This window comes from Oncorhynchus kisutch, unplaced genomic scaffold (genome assembly GCF_002021735.2).
Source record: "Oncorhynchus kisutch isolate 150728-3 unplaced genomic scaffold, Okis_V2 scaffold768, whole genome shotgun sequence".
In the NCBI taxonomy this organism is placed as follows: domain Eukaryota; kingdom Metazoa; phylum Chordata; class Actinopteri; order Salmoniformes; family Salmonidae; genus Oncorhynchus; species Oncorhynchus kisutch.
Window position 1 is genome coordinate 44,836 of NW_022262713.1, and position 19,774 is coordinate 64,609.

The 19,774-nt window shown below is 45.4% G+C and overlaps 1 protein-coding gene across 15 annotated transcripts in view; it reads right to left on the minus strand.

The window, feature by feature from the left end:
- Positions 1–19,774, minus strand: part of LOC109876722 (R3H domain-containing protein 1) — a 59,636-nt gene that overhangs the window by 37,254 nt on the left and 2,608 nt on the right. For 14 of the 15 annotated variants that reach the window (XM_031816248.1, XM_031816247.1, XM_031816259.1 and 11 more), the window contains exons 2-3: positions 8,460–8,689; positions 3,406–3,697 (exon numbers count right to left, since the gene is read on the minus strand). In XM_031816248.1, the coding sequence (XP_031672108.1) occupies positions 3,406–3,645 (240 nt within the window). In that variant the 5' untranslated portion in view covers positions 3,646–3,697; positions 8,460–8,689. Of the gene's footprint in view, positions 1–3,405; positions 3,698–8,459; positions 8,690–14,652; positions 15,211–19,774 lie in introns of those variants that run through there. The other variant, XM_031816246.1, reaches the window with a different exon arrangement.

Consider the following 19,774-nt stretch of genomic DNA (forward strand, 5'->3'; position numbering starts at 1 on the left):
CCAGTTTCACATCTCTCTCTCTCAGACCCAGTTTCACATCTCTCTCTCTCAGACCCAGTTTCACATCTCTCTCTCTCAGACCCAGTTTCACATCTCTCTCTCTCAGACCCAGTTTCACATCTCTCTCTCTCAGACCCAGTTTCACATCTCTCTCTCTCAGACCCAGTTTCACATCTCTCTCTCTCAGACCCAGTTTCACATCTCTCTCTCTCAGACCCAGTTTCACATCTCTCTCTCTCAGACCCAGTTTCCTGTCATGTAGACTAGAGCAAAGAGAAGTGTTCTGAGTTTGAAGAGGAGCAGGAGGCAGCAGGGGACGACATCTCAATGCCTCTGCTCTTCGTGTGTGTGTGTGTGTGTGTGTGTTCGAGAGCGTGTGTGTACAGGGAGAGGTCCTAGAGAGTCAGAGACGAAAGCGGAGTCTGATTTAGACAGAACGGCTGGCAGGCTCCATGCTCCACTCGGGCTGCTGCTGAGACACCGTCTGTACACACACACACACACACACACACTCCCTCTTCTCCTGGCCCCGTCCTCTAAAACCAACCAGAGGACAGTTCCTTTCCCCGCTGCGCTGGAGGGTCAGATAACATTAATGAAATAAAGATGGAAATGGACCATTTTCAGGCATGTGTATGACCCTTAGAGACAGTGAGTGGCGCGTGTGTGTGTGAGACAGTAGGTGTGAACGCACCAGTAGATCAGATAATTGAACAGGGCAGAAAGGAAAGGGACAAAGAGAGAGGAGAGAAGGAAACGCTGACGTCTGCACTACAAGGTACCTGGCCTGAGAGAGAGAACGTGGCTGGGGCAGATGGTGGCAAAGTCACAGAGGAGAGACACACAGAGAAGTGCACACCACTCCCTCTCTCCCCCCATCCGGCACCCATTCAGTCTCTCTCTCAGGGTGACACAGAGAAGAGCACACCACTCCCTCTCTCCCCCCATCCGGCACCCATTCAGTCTCTCTCTCAGGGTGACACAGAGAAGAGCACACCACTCCCTCTCTCCCCCCATCCGGCACCCATTCAGTCTCTCTCTCAGGGTGACACAGAGAAGAGCACACCACTCCCTCTCTCCCCCCATCCGGCACCCATTCAGTCTCTCTCTCAGGGTGACACACTGGAAGTTTGTAGATAATCTGGATCCCAAATCCTGGCTTATCTGTCTTCTTCAGTCTGGCTGGAGCGCCAGCCACCGACCACTTTTACTTCTCCTGCTTCCCATTTATACTGCTGCCTGTCAACATTACCTCCAACCCAGAGACACTCTGCTGCCTGTCAACATTACCTCCAACCCAGAGACACTCTGCTGCCTGTCAACATTACCTCCAACCCAGAGACACTCTGCTGCCTGTCAACATTACCTCCAACCCAGAGACACTCTGCTGCCTGTCAACATTACCTCCAACCCAGAGACACTCTGCTGCCTGTCAACATTACCTCCAGCCCAGAGACAAAACCCTCTGCTGCCTGTCAACATTACCTCCAACCCAGAGACAATACCCTCTGCTGCATGTCAACATTACCTCCAACCCAGAGACAATACCCTCTGCTGCCTGTCAACATTACCTCCAACCCAGAGACACTCTGCTGCCTGTCAACATTACCTCCAACCCAGAGACAATACTCTCTCTGCTGCATGTCAACATTACCTCCAACCCAGAGACAATACCCTCTGCTGCATGTGAACATTACCTCCAACCCAGAGACAATACCCTCTCTGCTGCCTGTCAACACTACCTCCAACCCAGAGACAATACCCTCTCTGCTGCCTGTCAACATTACCTCCAACCCAGAGACAATACCCTCTCTGCTGCCTGTCAACATTACCTCCAACCCAGAGACAATACCCTCTCTGCTGCCTGTCAACATTACCTCCAACCCAGAGACAATACCCTCTGCTGCATGTGAACATTACCTCCAACCCAGAGACAATACCCTCTCTGCTGCCTGTCAACACTACCTCCAACCCAGAGACAATACCCTCTCTGCTGCCTGTCAACATTACCTCCAACCCAGAGACAATACCCTCTCTGCTGCCTGTCAACATTACCTCCAACCCAGAGACAAAGGAACATTTTGCTGCCTGTCAACATTACCTCCAACCCAGAGACAATACCCTCTCTGCTGCCTGTCAACATTACCTCCAATCCAGAGACAATACCCTGTCAACATTACCTCCAACCCAGAGACAATACCCTCTGCTGCCTGTCAACATTACCTCCAACCCAGAGACATTACCCTCTGCTGCCTGTCAACATTACCTCCAACCCAGAGACAAAGGAACGTTTTGCTGCCTGTCAACATTACCTCCAACCCAGAGACAAAGGAACGTTTTGCTGCCTGTCAACATTACCTCCAACCCAGAGACAATACCCTCTGCTGCCTGTCAACATTACCTCCAACCCAGAGACAATACCCTCTGCTGCCTGTCAACATTACCTCCAACCCAGAGACAATACCCTCTGCTGCCTGTCAACATTACCTCCAACCCAGAGACAAAGGAACGTTTTGCTGCCTGTCAACATTACCTCCAACCCAGAGACAAAGGAACGTTTTGCTGCCTGTCAACATTACCTCCAACCCAGAGACAATACCCTCTGCTGCCTGTCAACATTACCTCCAACCCAGAGACAATACCCTCTGCTGCCTGTCAACATTACCTCCAACCCAGAGACAATACCCTCTCTGCTGCCTGTCAACATTACCTCCAACCCAGAGACAATACCCTCTGCTGCCTGTCAACATTACCTCCAACCCAGAGACATTACCCTCTGCTGCCTGTCAACATTACCTCCAACCCAGAGACAAAGGAACGTTTTGCTGCCTGTCAACATTACCTCCAACCCAGAGACAATACCCTCTGCTGCCTGTCAACATTACCTCCAACCCAGAGACAATACCCTCTGCTGCCTGTCAACATTACCTCCAACCCAGAGACAATACCCTCTGCTGCCTGTCAACATTACCTCCAACCCAGAGACATTACCCTCTGCTGCCTGTCAACATTACCTCCAACCCAGAGACAAAGGAACGTTTTGCTGCCTGTCAACATTACCTCCAACCCAGAGACATTACCCTCTGCTGCCTGTCAACATTACCTCCAACCCAGAGACATTACCCTCTGCTGCCTGTCAACATTACCTCCAACCCAGAGACAAAGGAACGTTTTACTGCACTGCATCAGCTCATCTTCTTCCACCAACTTGTATTAGCTGTTACATTAGAGTGTTTTAATGACTGATCCTGAGCTCAATCACATTATCATAGTTCAATTATATTACCATATTTACATTGTTGGTACTGGTAAAACATGTTCAAATTGTGGCTGTGATATAATGGAAAACTGATCTCATTGGTCCACACTAAAAGGCTCCGTTTATGTTTACACAGGTGTGTTTACCTGTGACGTTTCCCTCTTGTTGTCACAGCAGCTTCCGTCTTGGTGACCGGTGGCATTGTGTTCCGGAACCAGGCTCCCAGCCGGTTTGGGTTTGTCCTTCACACCGTTCTGTCTGTTGTCTGCTCCTAATGTTGTGGTGTCGGTCCAGTCTGCTGCCTCCAGCTCCACTCCAGCCTCACAAACCTTCATGGTCTCAGTCCTACTGATGTCCTTTACAGTAACAGGATCAGACATCCTCATCAGACGCACAGCTTACAGAGAGTCTCTATACAACACTGCTGTTACTGGGGTCCTGGAGATGGAGAAAGACAGACGATGGAGAGACACTGGGATTTTACTAATCAAAATGCAAATCATTTTCCATTAGAGCTACAAAAGACATCTTACACCTACAGTCAGAGAACAGAGAGAGAAAACATGGGCATTGAAATATCAGGCATTTACAGAGAACAGACAGAAAACACGGGCTAAAGAGACATATTGTAAACGTCTCTATTAGTTACATCTGAAATCTAATGACTACTGTAATGGGGCTAATGCAGGGACAGTGACAGGGCAGTGGTTTTTGGTAATAATGTGGCCTAATTATGCAGCAAGTGTCTCTTGCAGTAGCAGTAGCATAGAGAAGAGGGATGGGGGGGGTTAGGGAAGGAGACATCCTAGAGAGGAGAAGAGGGAAGGAGACATCCTAGAGAGGAGAAGAGGGAAGGAGACATCATAGAGAGGAGAAGAGGGAAGGAGACATCATAGAGAGGAGAAGAGGGAAGGAGACATCATAGAGAGGAGAAGAGGGAAGGAGACATCATAGAGAGGAGAAGAGGGAAGGAGACATCATAGAGAGGAGAAGAGGGAAGGAGACATCATAGAGAGGAGAAGAGGGAAGGAGACATCATAGAGAGGAGAAGAGGGAAGGAGACATCATAGAGAGGAGAAGAGGGAAGGAGACATCATAGAGAGGAGAAGAGGGAAGGAGACATCATAGAGAGGAGAAGAGGGAAGGAGACATCATAGAGAGGAGAAGAGGGAAGGAGACATCATAGAGAGGAGAAGAGGGAAGGAGACATCATAGAGAGGAGAAGAGGGAAGGAGACATCATAGAGAGGAGAAGAGGGAAGGAGACATCATAGAGAGGAGAAGAGGGAAGGAGACATCATAGAGAGGAGAAGAGGGAAGGAGACATCATAGAGAGGAGAAGAGGGAAGGAGACATCATAGAGAGGAGAAGAGGGAAGGAGACATCATAGAGGAGAAGAGGGAAGGAGACATCATAGAGGAGAAGAGGGAAGGAGACATCCTAGAGAGAAGAGGGTTAGGGAAGGAGACATCTGGTTTATGAGAGCTGTGATTAATGATTTTAATTAGAGGTTGAGAGGCCCCATCTGATTCAGTCTCTGACATTAACACTGTGGCTCTGTGCCTCTGTCTCAATTTAACTTTCCTTGATTCCTTCTCAAACCCCATGACGGAGAAGGTCAGAGGGGAGTGACCAATTCATTTTGAGGATAGAAGAATCCCAGAAAGACACATTGATAAAGAGCCTGTGAGACAGCCAGTACTATTGGAGGACAGAGCTTGTGGCTATAGAAAAATACCACTGACACCGTGGATCCCAGAATGTTCAGAGTGCCTCCGTGACTCTACGGCCCTCTCTATAGGCAGTTATCAATACAACGCCCCAATACAGTGTGGAACGTTCCATTTGACTGCTGATGAGCAAGGAGACCACCAGCTCCTCTAAACCATTGACAACTATGTGCCGTTTAAGGGCTTGTTAAATAAATCTAACGATTTGGTTTCAATATCATCACCTCTTGAAGAGCAGTCAGGACTACACATTTCCCAAAATTCCACATTTAGTTTTATCAGAGTTACACTGCAAGGAAATGCATGCTTTTCATTATCTGGAAGTTTAGCAATTGATCATGTAATTTCAGATAGGTGAAGGTAGCATTTTACCAGAGAACAGTAGGCTGGCTACCCAGAGAAAAGTACTGGAGAACAGTAGGCTGGCTACCCAGAGAAAAGTACTGGAGAACAGTAGGCTGGCTACCCAGAGAAAAGTACTGGAGAACAGTAGGCTGGCTACCCAGAGAAAAGTACTGGAGAACAGTAGGCTGGCTACCCAGAGAAAAGTACTGGAGAACAGTAGGCTGGCTACCCAGAGAAAAGTACTGGAGAACAGTAGGCTGGCTACCCAGAGAAAAGTACTGGAGAACAGTAGGCTGGCTACCCAGAGAAAAGTACTGGAGAACAGTAGGCTGGCTACCCAGAGAAAAGTACTGGAGAACAAGTAGGCTGGCTACCCAGAGAAAAGTACTGGAGAACAAGTAGGCTGGCTACCCAGAGAAAAGTACTGGAGAACAGTAGGCTGGCTACCCAGAGAAAAGTACTGGAGAACAGTAGGCTGGCTACCCAGAGAAAAGTACTGGAGAACAGTAGGCTGGCTACCCAGAGAAAAGTACTGGAGAACAGTAGGCTGGCTGGCTACCCAGAGAAAAGTACTGGAGAACAGTAGGCTGGCTACCCAGGGGAAAGTACTGGAGAACAGTAGCCTCACATCAGTCAAAGCACAATCTGCTGATAGATGAGAATTCACAAACGGCCATTCTGAGTGAAGAAGTGCAACTGAAGAACGAAATCAGTCTGATGCCGAGCAGACATTACAATAAGAAGCATTGTAGATCTACATTTACAAAACACAGGAAGTGTTATCTTTCTGCATTAGGGCGACACCTAAGATTAACTTGCTCGTTATCTAAGTACGTGGCTGAATGAATAACGTCACGGTGCATCATATTGCGTGAGCTTTCTGCTGTGTTTGAGGTGTCAAAGCCCGTTGAATAAGTTCTGTACAGCTGCCACTGCAGCTTGATTTCCTCTCCGTTCTGGGCCGTCTGCTTCTCCCCATCGCCTCAGAACAGCGCGGGCCCGTTGCCCTAGCGACGCCACACAGACCGTGTCCTTCAGACAAGCATGCCGTCAAAACTTTGTGCAAATTAATAATGTCTCTCGCTCATATTCGTTTGTAAAATGTCTAAAATCAAACATATCATTTCGGTGGCTCCTACCTATATATGTATAACTTTATGAGCTGCATTGCCTGCCTTCGCAATTTGTTTACTTTCGTTTGCACTCGTTAGCATATTTTGCTAGCAATATTTTGCTGTTACTTGTGATAATTTTGTTGTTATTTTGCTAATAGACGCCCAATGGGCTTCTTTGCATTTTTGTGTACTAAGCCAGTAGTACCCTAAATCCCGGTGTGAGAGAAGGACGGTATGAGGATGACAATCTGGAAACCGCCCAACCCTACTATAGATATTCCAATACGGCCATCTAGTTTATCCCCTGAATGGTAACTTGTTAACTCGCCATATTGACGTCATTTGTTGTTAGCCCACTAGCCAATTTGACGTGGTCCCTCAGTCAATGTCGTCTATCAGCAGCAATCCTGATTAAACCCTTATTAACAATGTTGAAAGGGGATAATGTTAGCCAACTTCACTAGATAAGCCTGGGTTGGTGGGAGAAAAACGACATTAGGTCTACCGGTAGCTAGCAAAGTAAACATTATGATCAGGTAGCTAGCAAAGTAAACATTATCATCAGATAGCTAGCAAAGTAAACATTATCGTCAGGTAGCTAGCAAAGTAAATGTTATCGTCAGGTAGCTAGCAAAGTAAACATTATCATCAGGTAGCTAGCAGAGTAAACATTATCGTCAGGTAGCTAGCAAAGTAAACATTATCGTCAGGTAGCTAGCAAAGTAAACATTATCATCAGGTAGCTAGCAGAGTAAACATTATCGTCAGGTAGCTAGCAAAGTAAATATCAGATAACAGTACATCGGCGAATTGGTCCTTCTGCTGCTTGACAAGCAGAGCCCACAAAGGATGGGAAATGAACCTAAAACCACTCATACTAGGCAAGTATATTCAACTTATTTTAGATCACTCAAATCCAATTAATGGTGGCCAATATTGAGCAATATTGTGAGTTAAATGACCAGTTGATGTTTACTGATGAAAAGCATGCAGTTCCTTGCTGTAGAACTCTGATAGAGATAAACATGGAATAATGGGATGTGCTGTTCTGACTCTGCTCTTTAAGAGGTGCTGATATTACAACCAAATAGTTCATATATTTAACAATCCCTTGAAAACAGCACCTTCCCTGTCCACAATTGTAATCAGTAACGTAGGTTTTGGATTACTCAAACTCCGTGAGGTAATCTGATTATTTTCTATTACTTTTGGATTACTTCCCCTTAATTTGTATCATTTGTCCATTGTTGACTAAATGTTTTGTATATAAGCAATACAATTTTCAAGATACAGAAGTTCCAAAATACAGAAATATAGCAGGAATGATGTAAAACACATCACACCGGCTTTTAGAAAAGGATCCATCAAACACATCTGGTGTGTCATCATAGTGGTCTCTGATTGGTGGTCATCATCTGGTGTGTCATCATGGTGGTCTGACTGGTGATCAGACTCTCAGGTGAAACAAACTGAAACACCTTTTTTCAATGGTGAATTGAATGTCACTGAGAAACCGAAAGGTGTCTAAATGCATTTCTTTCTCTCACAAACATCCGTTCTGAATTTTAAAGTAATCTAGTTTTTCAAAAGTATGTAATCTGTTTACAATATTTTAGCTGGTATTGTAATTTATAAAAAAAAAATGTAAATCGGATTACATGTACTTAGTTACTCCCCCAAAACCTGCTCCTCTCACACCAATCTTTAAACTCGCTCTTCAATAACAAAATGTATGTTGTTCTTTTGTTCTGCAGTGTCAGTTTAGTTATTTTACTGAATACTGAGTGGAAACTGGCTGAGAGGCAGATCAAAAATGTTCATCTTGAAGAGAACTAAAAACACCAGGCTGGTCCACATCTATTAAGTTATTCCAGCACACAAATGGAATCTTTTCTACTCCAGTGCAGCATTGCTGATTTGTAATATCTGTCAGTCTCTCGACTGGAGTGATGTCAACACTGTTTTTAATTTCCCCCCGGCCCCCCAATGCACCTTACGGGTAGCTACTTACTGGGAGCTGCTGGGCCTGTGGTGGTGACGTCCTGCAGGGGGTGAGAAGGCTCTGAGGGCAGCAGTCCTGCACCACCGCTGGTTTGTCACTGTAACGTCTCGTGCTGCTGAGCCTGTCGCTAACTCTGAGGGAGAGTCCCATGTCCTTAGCACCAGCTCGGAGTCTCTGGTGTCCAGATCTGAACGGCCTCGGTGGCACTGCCCTCCAAGATGCTCATGGCCATCACAGACCTGTCACAGGGAGAGAAGAAAGAGGTCAGGGGGGTCAGGACCCTTAGAGAACACTGATGGAACGGGGTTATAGGTCGCTGACAGTGACAGGGCTGACATGGACAGACAGAGTCCAGGGGATATCACATGTGTGAGTGGGAGAGAGAAAAATGGGGAGAGAGAGAGGGAGAGAGAAAAATGGGGAGAGAGAGAGGGAGAGAGAAAAATGGGGAGAGAGAGAGGGAGAGAGAAAAATGGGGAGAGAGAGAGGGAGAGAGAAAAATGGGAAGAGAGAGAGGGAGAGAGAAAAATGGGAAGAGAGAGAGGGAGAGAGAAAAATGGGAAGAGAGAGGGAGAGAGAAAAATGGGGAGAGAGAGGGAGAGAGAAAAATGGGGAGAGAGAGAGACAGGGAAAGAGACATAAAGCGATATTGTGGCTGTGCATGCCTATGTATAAAACAGGTTTCATCCATCAGAGCCATTGGGTGCATGGAGGGTCGTGTTAAACCCACTCTGTCGTGCCAGTTATGTAAAACAGAGCAGCGTTACATATTCAGGAATAACAGCCGTGAAAAAACAGAAGATAACACTATCAAAACCCTATGATATTTAGAAAACCAATTTTGGAGTGGACACTGACAGACATGTCATTTCCCACATGGATGCTTCACATGGAAGGTAACAGAAGGTTTGTAACAGATTCTCCATCTTCAGTCAGAAGGGCTCTACATCTTCCCCCATGTTCTTCCACTCCAACCTTCCTCCTGGTCCCAGAGCCCAGTGCCATCTACCGGGCAGAGCACCCACCACAGTAAGCTCTCTCTGGCAACCAGTAGGCAGTCCCGTCTCCTCCTAGTCCCAGAGCCCAGTGCCATCTACCGGGCAGAGCGCCCACCACAGTAAGCTCTCTCTGGCAACCAGTAGGCAGTCCCGTCTCCTCCTAGTCCCAGAGCCCAGTGCCATCTACCGGGCAGAGCGCCCACCACAGTAAGCTCTCTCTGGCAACCAGTAGGCAGTCCCGTCTCCTCCTAGTCCCAGAGCACAGTGGCATCTACCGGGCAGAGCGCCCGCCACAGTAGCTCTCTCTGGCAACCAGTATGCAGTCCCGCCTCCTGATCCCACACAGTCCCGCCTCCTGATCCCACACAGTCCCGCCTCCTGATCCCACACAGTCCCGCCTCCTGATCCCACACAGTCCCGCCTCCTGATCCCACACAGTCCCGCCTCCTGATCCCACACAGTCCCGCCTCCTGATCCCACACAGTCCCGCCTCCTGATCCCACACAGTCCCGTCAGACCAGTGGGAAGCAGACCCATGCATGCTGCCAGATAAAAGGTCAAGTGGTGGATTCCTGCTCACTTTATAATCCTTTTTCACCTCACCATACCCTCACCATACCTCACCTCACCATACCCCACCTCACCATACCCCACCTCACCTCACCTCACAGTGTATGCAGATCCTGGTTTGACAGTAAACTGCAGGCACTACTAGACCAAAGGTAACTTCTAGTCTGGCAGTCAGCAGCAACACAAAGAGGTGTGGAACTTCACATGACTACAGTCAGCCCTACTAGCTGGTGACACCAGTAGAAGTCTACCAACCAGACAGACAGCAAGAGAGATTCTGGCCCCAGACACAAGCTGCATTAGGAGTCAGAGCTGTGCTGCACGGACAGGGAGGAACAGCAGGGCTGAGCTAGCCGCTGAGTTCAGGAGATCACAACGTCAGTGTCAGTTCTGTGTCAGGGACAGTCTGTGTGACACACGGGGGAGGAGGTGTCAGGGACAGGGGGCTTAATGCATGCAGATGGAACGCAGTGTGACACACACATGAATAAACACTGGCAGGCACAAACAGACCAGAAGTCTACACGTACCCAAGAAAACACACACACACACACACACACACACACACACACACAGCCCAGTAGAATCCTCTGGGTCTCCTGTTGCTGAGCAGCTCCTCTGTATTTGACAACAGAATCTGAGACTCTGAGTTGATCTGAGTGGTTGAAACGTAAAGAGCCTCGTACCCAAGGTCTTCACAGTCCCTTTAACTCCCTTCCCCACAGTACAAACACACCCATACTGCCTGCCTGTAGAAGTGGTGAATAAGTGCCTAAGCCTTTTTCCACGCTACACTTTTCTGCCCATGAAAATGTATTCTCAAAAACCTACAATGAGGTCAAAAGGGCACAGCCACTCTGCCAGACAGGGGAATGGGAGCTAACTAATCATATGCCGGCTGTAAATGGACCACTCAATGACAATTATGTTAGCACAGCGAATAGGAAATTGCTCCTGTGGAATGCACAAGAGGCCATTCTGATTGCACGCACAGACAGGGCGGTACACACTAGGCTTGGGCGGTACACACTAGGCTTGGGCGGTACACACTAGGCTTGGGCGGTACCCCCCCCCCCCCCCAAGTGCTGGGGGGAGTAAAAGCAGGGGGGAGCAAGCGAGAGGAGAGACTCTCTCCCTCCCAGACTGTGTGTAGGAGGATGGAACAATACAAGAGCAGAGAAAAGCAGCCACAGCCATCCAACATACTGTGTAGCTGACAGTCAGACACACGAGGCGGTCTTCTCCAGCTCTCCAGCCACACAGAAAACAACAGTGGAAAAGCATAGAGAGATCTAATGCATTGGGCAGGGGGGGGAGGTACCGCCCAACCATCAATAGGAATAGTAATACCGGTGACGTTAAGCCTAATAAAATACATTGATAATCAGTGTGTTGAACAGGGTAAATAAGGCCGTACCCCGGGTCAGAGCCACGTCTGATAATAAGGAGAGTTATTGATTAGAGAGAGCTGATGATAATTGAGACTTAAGCCCTCTGGGGTATAAAGTGTAGACTAAAAAGGTATTCATTTCCCCGCTCAGCCTCAATTACAGGTAAATGTGCTTAACAAGTCACATAAGTTGCCTGGACTCACTGTGCGTGAAATAAGGGTTTAACATGATTTGTTGAATGACCGTCTCATCTCTGTACCCCACACATACCAATAACTGTAAGGTCCCTCAGGTCGAACAGTGAATTTCAAACACAGATTCAACCACAAAAACCAAGGAGATTTTCCAATGCCTCTCAAACCAAGGCAAATAAAAGCAGACATTGCATATCCCTTTGAGCACGTTGAAGTTATTAATTACACTTTGGATGATGTATCAACACACCCCGTCACTACAAAGACACAGGCGTCCTTCCTAAGCCAATTGCCGGAGAGGAAGGACACCGCTCTGGAATTTCACCATGAGGACAATGGCTACTTTAAAACAGCTACAGAGTTTAATGGCTGTGACAGGAGAAAACGGAGGATGGATCAACATTATAGTTACTCTACAATACTAACCTAAATGACAGAGTGAAAAAAATCATGCGAAATCTTATTTTAAAAAACAAATACTAAACATGCATCCTATTTGCAACAACGCACTAAAATAGTACTGCAAAAAAATTGACAAAGCAATTAACTGTTTGTCCTGAATACAAAGTGTTATGTTTAGGGCAAATAGTGGTGGCTGCATCATGTCATGGGTATGCTTGTAATCGTTAAGGACTGGGGAGCTATTCAGGATTTTTTTTAAAGAGCTAAGCACAGGAAAAATCCTAGAGGAAAACCTGGTTTAGTCTGGTTTCTCCCAGTGGAGATGAATTCACCTTTCAGCAGGACAATAACCTAAAACAAGTTGACTCAAATCTATGGCAAGACCTGAAAATGGTTGTCTAGCAATGAGGAACAACTCATTTGACAGAGCTTGAAGAATTATGAAAATATATCTATTTATTTAAAATGGGCAAATGTTGCACAATCCAGGTGTGGAAAGCTCTTGGAGACTTACCCAGAAAGACACACAGCCGTAATCGCTACCAAAGGTACTTCTACAAAGTTTTGACTCAGGGTGTGTGAATACTTACGTAAATTACATATTTCAGTATTTTATTTAAAATATATTAACTAACATTCCTAAAAACATATTTTCACTGTCATTATGGGGGTATAGAGTGTAGATGGGTGAGATAAATAAATTATATTTAATCCATTTTGAATTGCGTCTGGAACAAAATGTGGAATAAGTCAATGGGTATGAATACTTTCTGAAGGCTCTGTACATCACACTAGTGGAGTCCGTCATTAAAAACCCATTTGTAATAACAGAAACACCTGCAGAAACAATATACTGAGGAGCAGAAATGCAAGCTGTGCAGAAACAACGCAACACAAGCCTCTTAATGGCTTATCTATGGTCATTAGTGCGCTGATGAAAGAAAGCCAAGACACAACGGTAATCAGAACACAGCCCCTGTTCACCAACACATTGCAGTGTTTCCCCTAGGATTTTTTTCAGCAGCGGCGGCGGCGGCAGAGTGTCAAGACATTTTGGGAATTTTAGATTCTCCCTGATTGTTAGTTCTCAAAGATGATCTTATTGATACATTTATTGCTCCATTATATTGTCTACATACTTTATATCTGGTTTTAGTTGTTTAGGTTTAAACGGAAAACGTTTTCCTATCCCGAAAAGTGTGTGTGTGTGTGTGTGTGTGTGTGTGTGTGTGTGTGTGTATGTATGTATGTATGTATGTATGTATATATATATATATATATATTTTTTAATTTGTAGTGAAGGACACGATTTAGCAGTGTAGGTGCGTTGCTGCTAAATTCATATTGGGGATTCACTGAACACAGTCTACAGATCCCCTGTTCCCCAACACAGTCTTACAGATCCCCTGTTCCCCAACACAGTCTTACAGATCCCCTGTTCCCCAACACAGTCTAACAGATCCCCTGTTCCCCAACACAGTCTAACAGATCCCCAACACAGTCTACAGATCCCCAACACAGTCTACAGATCCCCAACACAGTCTACAGATCCCCAACACAGTCTACAGATCCCCAACACAGTCTACAGATCCCCAACACAGTCTACAGATCCCCAACACAGTCTACAGATCCCCAACACAGTCTACAGATCCCCAACACAGTCTACAGATCCCCAACACAGTCTACAGATCCCCAACACAGTCTACAGATCCCCAACACAGTCTACAGATCCCCAACACAGTCTACAGATCCCCAACACAGTCTACAGATCCCCAACACAGTCTACAGATCCCCTGTTCCCCAACACAGTCTACAGATCCCCTGTTCCCCAACACAGTCTACAGATCCCCTGTTCCCCAACACAGTCTACAGATCCCCTGTTCCCCAACACAGTCTACAGATCCCCTGTTCCCCAACACAGTCTACAGATCCCCTGTTCCCCAACACAGTCTACAGATCCCCTGTTCCCCAACACAGTCTACAGATCCCCTGTTCCCCAACACAGTCTACAGGTCCCCTGTTCCCCAACACACTGAACACAGTCTACAGATCCCCTGTTCCCCAACACAGTCTACAGATCCCCTGTTCCCCAACACACTGAACACAGTCTACAGATCCCCTGATCACTGAATGCAGCCTTGCTGTGCATCCTTTGGAAACCGAGCCCTTATCGTCACCAGATAAACCCTGTAGCTTAAATGGTCAAAGAAATTCACAATTGTAGCTTAGATCATATTGTAGAAGACTGCTGTGATGTTTAACTGTGTCTCAATAGGATCATATTGTAGAAGACTGCTGTGATGTTTAACTGTGTCTCAATAGGATCATATTGTAGAAGACTGCTGTGATGTTTAACTGCGTCTCAATAGGATCATATTGAAAACATAGCCACCAAAACTGAACCTCAACAATAAATCACGGCTTTCAAAAATGAAGCTCAAGGTCTTAGATAGTGACAGACAGATGATTGAGAACCCAGCACATGATTGAGAACCCAGCACAATGTCTGAATGATTCAAGTCTGAAAAGGCTACCAAAAGCCTTAGTAGCTATTATCTGGCACTTAAACCATTACTCCTGATTTTCCAATGTGCTCCTTCCTTCACCAAATACAAACTCTTTGGTAAGAACAGAAACCAAGACCTACCTGCCACATAGTAGCCCTCCTTATGTTCATTGCAAGCTGTTGGAGGAGTCCGTAGTACCCAAGGCAGCATTGGTTGAGGAGGACGTAGCTGCTTGGAGCGACTCGCTCCCTGCAACAGTCTCACACAGCCTCCTATCGTCGTGGGTTTGTGTGTGTGTCTACCTGCCAGAGCCCCTCAGTAGGCGCCTGACAGAGTCAGTGACTCGCTCCCTGCAGCAGTCTCACACAGCCTCCTATCGTCGTGGGTTCGTGTGTGTGTGTGTCTACCTGCCAGAGCCCCTCAGTAGGCGCCTGACAGAGTCAGTGACTCGCCCCAGCCTCAGAGACAGCACCAAATCAACAGCTGGCCCCTGTGATGTCAGCTCTAGCTCAGCCACTCACAGCATCCCGCCTCGCTGCACCCAGGCAGAGAGGCAGGCAGGAAGCACATCTCAGAGGAGCGTGCGGCTGAGGAGGCTAAATTGGGCACTTTCTTCATTACCGATTCTGCTGCCCTGCCATGCGCTTACACCAGAGGTGGGAGGCGAGGGACAAAGGAAAGCAGGAGGGAGACAGAGAGGAGAGAGAGAGTAGGGGGACAGAGAGGAGAGAGAGAGTAGGGGGACAGAGAGGAGAGAGAGAGTAGGGGGACAGAGAGGAGAGAGAGAGTAGGGGGACAGAGAGGAGAGAGAGAGTAGGGGGACAGAGAGGAGAGAGAGAGAGAGAGAGTAGGGGGACAGAGAGGAGAGAGAGAGAGAGAGAGTAGGGGGACAGAGAGGAGAGAGAGAGAGAGAGTAGGGGGACAGAGAGGAGAGAGAGAGTAGGGGGACAGAGAGGAGAGAGAGAGAGAGAGAGAGAGTAGGGGGACAGAGAGGAGAGAGAGAGAGAGAGTAGGGGGACAGAGAGGAGAGAGAGAGAGAGAGTAGGGGGACAGAGAGGAGAGAGAGAGAGAGTAGGGGGACAGAGAGGAGAGAGAGAGAGTAGGGGGACAGAGAGGAGAGAGAGAGTAGGGGGACAGAGAGGAGAGAGAGAGTAGGGGGACAGAGAGGAGAGAGAGAGTAGGGGGACAGAGAGGAGAGAGAGAGTAGGGGGACAGAGAGGAGAGAGAGAGTAGGGGGACAGAGAGGAGAGAGACAGACGAGAGAGACAGGAGGGGCATCTGTCTCCCCATATACAGCAATGAGAGAACAGAACAAACAACGCTCCATGGGATGGATGGCCAATGAGAGAACAGGACACACCATGGGAGGGGATGGATGTCCAATGAGAGGACAAGCTGTTCAAAGTGTACCTTGCTCATTACAGTTGGGTATATTTCAACCAGACGGCGACAAAGCACAAGACTGCTCCAACCAACTAGCGCCGGGCAATATGGCCCAAATATCATATTACTGCATAAAACAAAAAATTGATGGTATTTGCCACTATTTTAGGTTTTTGGATAATAAAAGTTGTACATGTTCTTTATGAGTAGTGAGTGATCCTAGGGTGGCAACACATTGATACGTGATCTCAAAATGGGTCTTTCTCCATTCTGATAGTTTTATACTGTTCAAATTCAAACAAAAATCATTTTCAGCATTTTCATAAGTTCCTACACTCATTAGAGATCATTTCCACACTGCCACACATGGCTGCATGAGGTGGACAAACAATACAGGCCTTATTTTGAACCAAACGTTGCAATTGGAATTTGACTTGACTTTGACTTTAGAGTAAACACTTGTGACCTGTTGGAATCATGAAAATAGAATGACTATTCTAACTCTATAGTTAGAATATAATAGTGGGCACTTTGAATACAGTGTTGTTTGACATGACAACGAATGAAAATGCCAGGGAGGAGTTATTGTGACAAGGTAGGAACCAAAAGTGTTGTGTTTCCAAGGGGACTCTATAACCTTTGGCTACATTGAATGTTCTCTTAGCTACTTCCTGTAGCGAACATATTCATGCTTTGCGTATTCCCCTTTGATTTAGAAGACACTGTTGCACAAACATGCTGATTTAGGTCTAAACTAGAGGTCGACCGATCAAATCGGAATGGCCGATTTAAAGTTTTCATAGCAATCGGAAATCAGTATTTTTGGGTGCCGATTTTTTCATATAATTTTTTACACCTTTATTTAGTCTTTATTTAACTAGGCAAGTCAGTTAAGAACATTCTTATTTTCAATGACGGCCTAGGAACGAGGCAGAATGACAGATTTTTACCTTGTCAGCTCGGGGGATCCCATTACAGTTAACTGGTCCAACGCTCTAACCACCTGCCTCATGAGGAGTCTGCCTGTTACGCAAATGCAGTAAGCCAAGGTAAGTTGCTAGCTAGCATTAAAAAATCTTATAAAAAAACAATCAATCAACGAGTCGTTGCTCCAATGTGTACTTAACCATAAACATCAACGCCTTTCTTAAAATCAATACACAAGTATATATTTTTAAACCTGCATATTTAGCTAAAAGAAATCCAGGTTAGCAGGCAATATTAACCAGGTGAAATTGTGTCACTTCTCCTGCGTTCATTGCATGCAGAGTCAGGGTATATGCAACAGTTTGGGCTGCCTGGCTCATTGCGAACTAATTTGCCAGAATTGTATGTAATTATGACATAACATTGAAGGTTGTTACAATGTAACAAGAATATTTAGACTCATGGACCCGTTAGATAAAACAGAATGGTTATGTATTTCACTGAAAGAATAAACTTTTTGTTTTCGAAATTATAGTTTCCGGATTTGACCATATAAATGACCTAAGGCTCGTATTTCTGTGTGTTGTTATATTATAATTAAGTCTATGATTTGATAGAGCAGTCTGAGTGGTGGTTGGCAGCAGCAGGCTCGTAAGCATTCATTCCAACAGCACTTTCGTGCATTTACCAGCAGCTCTTCGCTTTGCTTCAAGCATTGAGCTGTTTATGACTTCAAGCCTTTCAACTCCTGAGATTAGGCTGGCAATACTAAAGTACCCATTAGAACATCCAATAGTCAAAGGTATATGAAATACAAATGGTATAGAGAGAAATAGTCCTATAAATACTATATTAACTACAACCTAAAACTTCTTACCTGGGAATATTGAAGTCTCATGTTAAAAGGAACCACCAGCTTTCATATGTTCTCATGTTCTGAGCAACGAACTTCAACGTTAGCTTTTTCACATGGCACATATTGCACTTTTACTTTCTTCTACAACACTTTGTTTTTGCATTATTTAAACCAAATTGAACATGTTTCATTATTTATTTGAGAATAAATAGATTTTATTGACGTATTAAGTTAAAATAAGTGTTCATTCAGTATTGTTTTAATTGTCATTATTACATATATATAAAACACATTTTTTAAAGAAAAATCGGCCGATAAATCAGTATCCGCTTTTTTTTTTGGTCCTCCAATAAATCGGTATTGAAAAATCATAAAATCGGTCGACCTCTACTATATACGGACTCAAATCATTGTCCACTTTAATAAATGGATCACAAGTCACTTTAAATAATGTTTACATATCTTACATTACTCATCTCATATGTATATACTGTATTTTATACCACCTATTGCATCTTGCCTATACCGCTCGGCCATCAATCATCCATATATTTATATGGACATATTTTTATTCCATCCCTTCACATTTGTATGTATAAGGTAGTTGTGGAATTGTTAGATTACTTGTTAGATATTACTGCACTGTCGGAACTAGAAGCACAAGCATTTCGCTTCACTCACATTAACATCCGCTAACCATGTGTATGTGACCAAATACACTGATTTGGATTTGAACTAGTTAGCTAGCTAGCCAGCTAACTAGCGATGAGCAGCAAACAAGATTTAGGCCAAACTTGCCAAGACAAACTAGCGGTTGGCAGATGTAAGAAACACAAGCTAATAGTGTAATTATAGAACGCTAGGGGATTTACATTAAGAAGCTAAATGAAAACAGCATCGTTGTCATTAACATTTTTGCATGTTGACCATGCAAACTGAACGCAAGTGTCTCGTGGTCAAGCAACAACAAATGGGGCTAGATGGGGCTAGATGGAGCTAGGTCTGTGTGGAAAGCAGCATGGATAGATGGAGAGCAGAGAGACGACTTTACACACGGTGTATCACATTTAACAAACCAAACATTAAAATACCGTTATAGAAGGTAAAGTAAAAACCCAAACCGGTCCGTGCATCAATACCAGTATATCGTATAATACGGTGTACCACCCATCTCTACAACTAACCACAGAAAATATGCTCAAGTTAATTGTAGTATGTTAAAGTGCTACTAATTAATGGAGACGTTCAGAGTGATCATAAAACGTAGTTATAGGGGAAATCAGGTGTTATTTGTTCCAATCCCTTAAAAACTGAAGTAAATAATAGATGCTGTCAGGGTAGGAGGAAAGCTCTTCCTGTCCCTTAGCAACAGACGCTGGTGACAACTGATCTGATCACATTTTTCACTACAGTTACAAGTCCACCAACTGAAGTAGCTACGCCACCAACACGGTCACTGAATCTCATAAACCCCAACAGCCTCGCAAACTGCCAGTAGTCTCCTTTGATGCAGCCAATCGATAAACAAAGAGGAATCAATCACGTTGCAATGTTCACTGTGTCAAGCTGTGAAACCGGATGGGCCTACCTACGTTACTGACGTCTGTCTGACAATATCACGAGGAGGAGGAAGTTGGATAAGAACATAAAGCATTTAGTGTACAATTTCACCATGATTCCCCCCACCACACACACAAATGCACAGACGCACGCTTGCGCGTGAGCGCACACACACCTGAGTAATTAAAGAAATGACACAGCATTAGACTATTCAATATTCTGAATTTACACCCCTAATTTGGACATAAATCAAGAGTTGTGTCACTGCACTCCTAACGGCAGAGCCTCCAGCAATGAAAGCCAAATCGGTGAGCCTCGTCTCAGAATTATTAATGGCAGCACTAGACAACCAGGATAGATAGTTCATAACTCAGGCAGGAAGTGTGCCTCCTTGACTTTATAACTAGACATTAAATACAATACGGCAGTGAAATGTATAAAACTGTAGCCTAGCATAAGTCACTGTCAAACCCAGCTATAGTCCTGTTTAAAAAACAATAGAACTACTCATCAAACAAGCCCACAGTGGGGTTCTG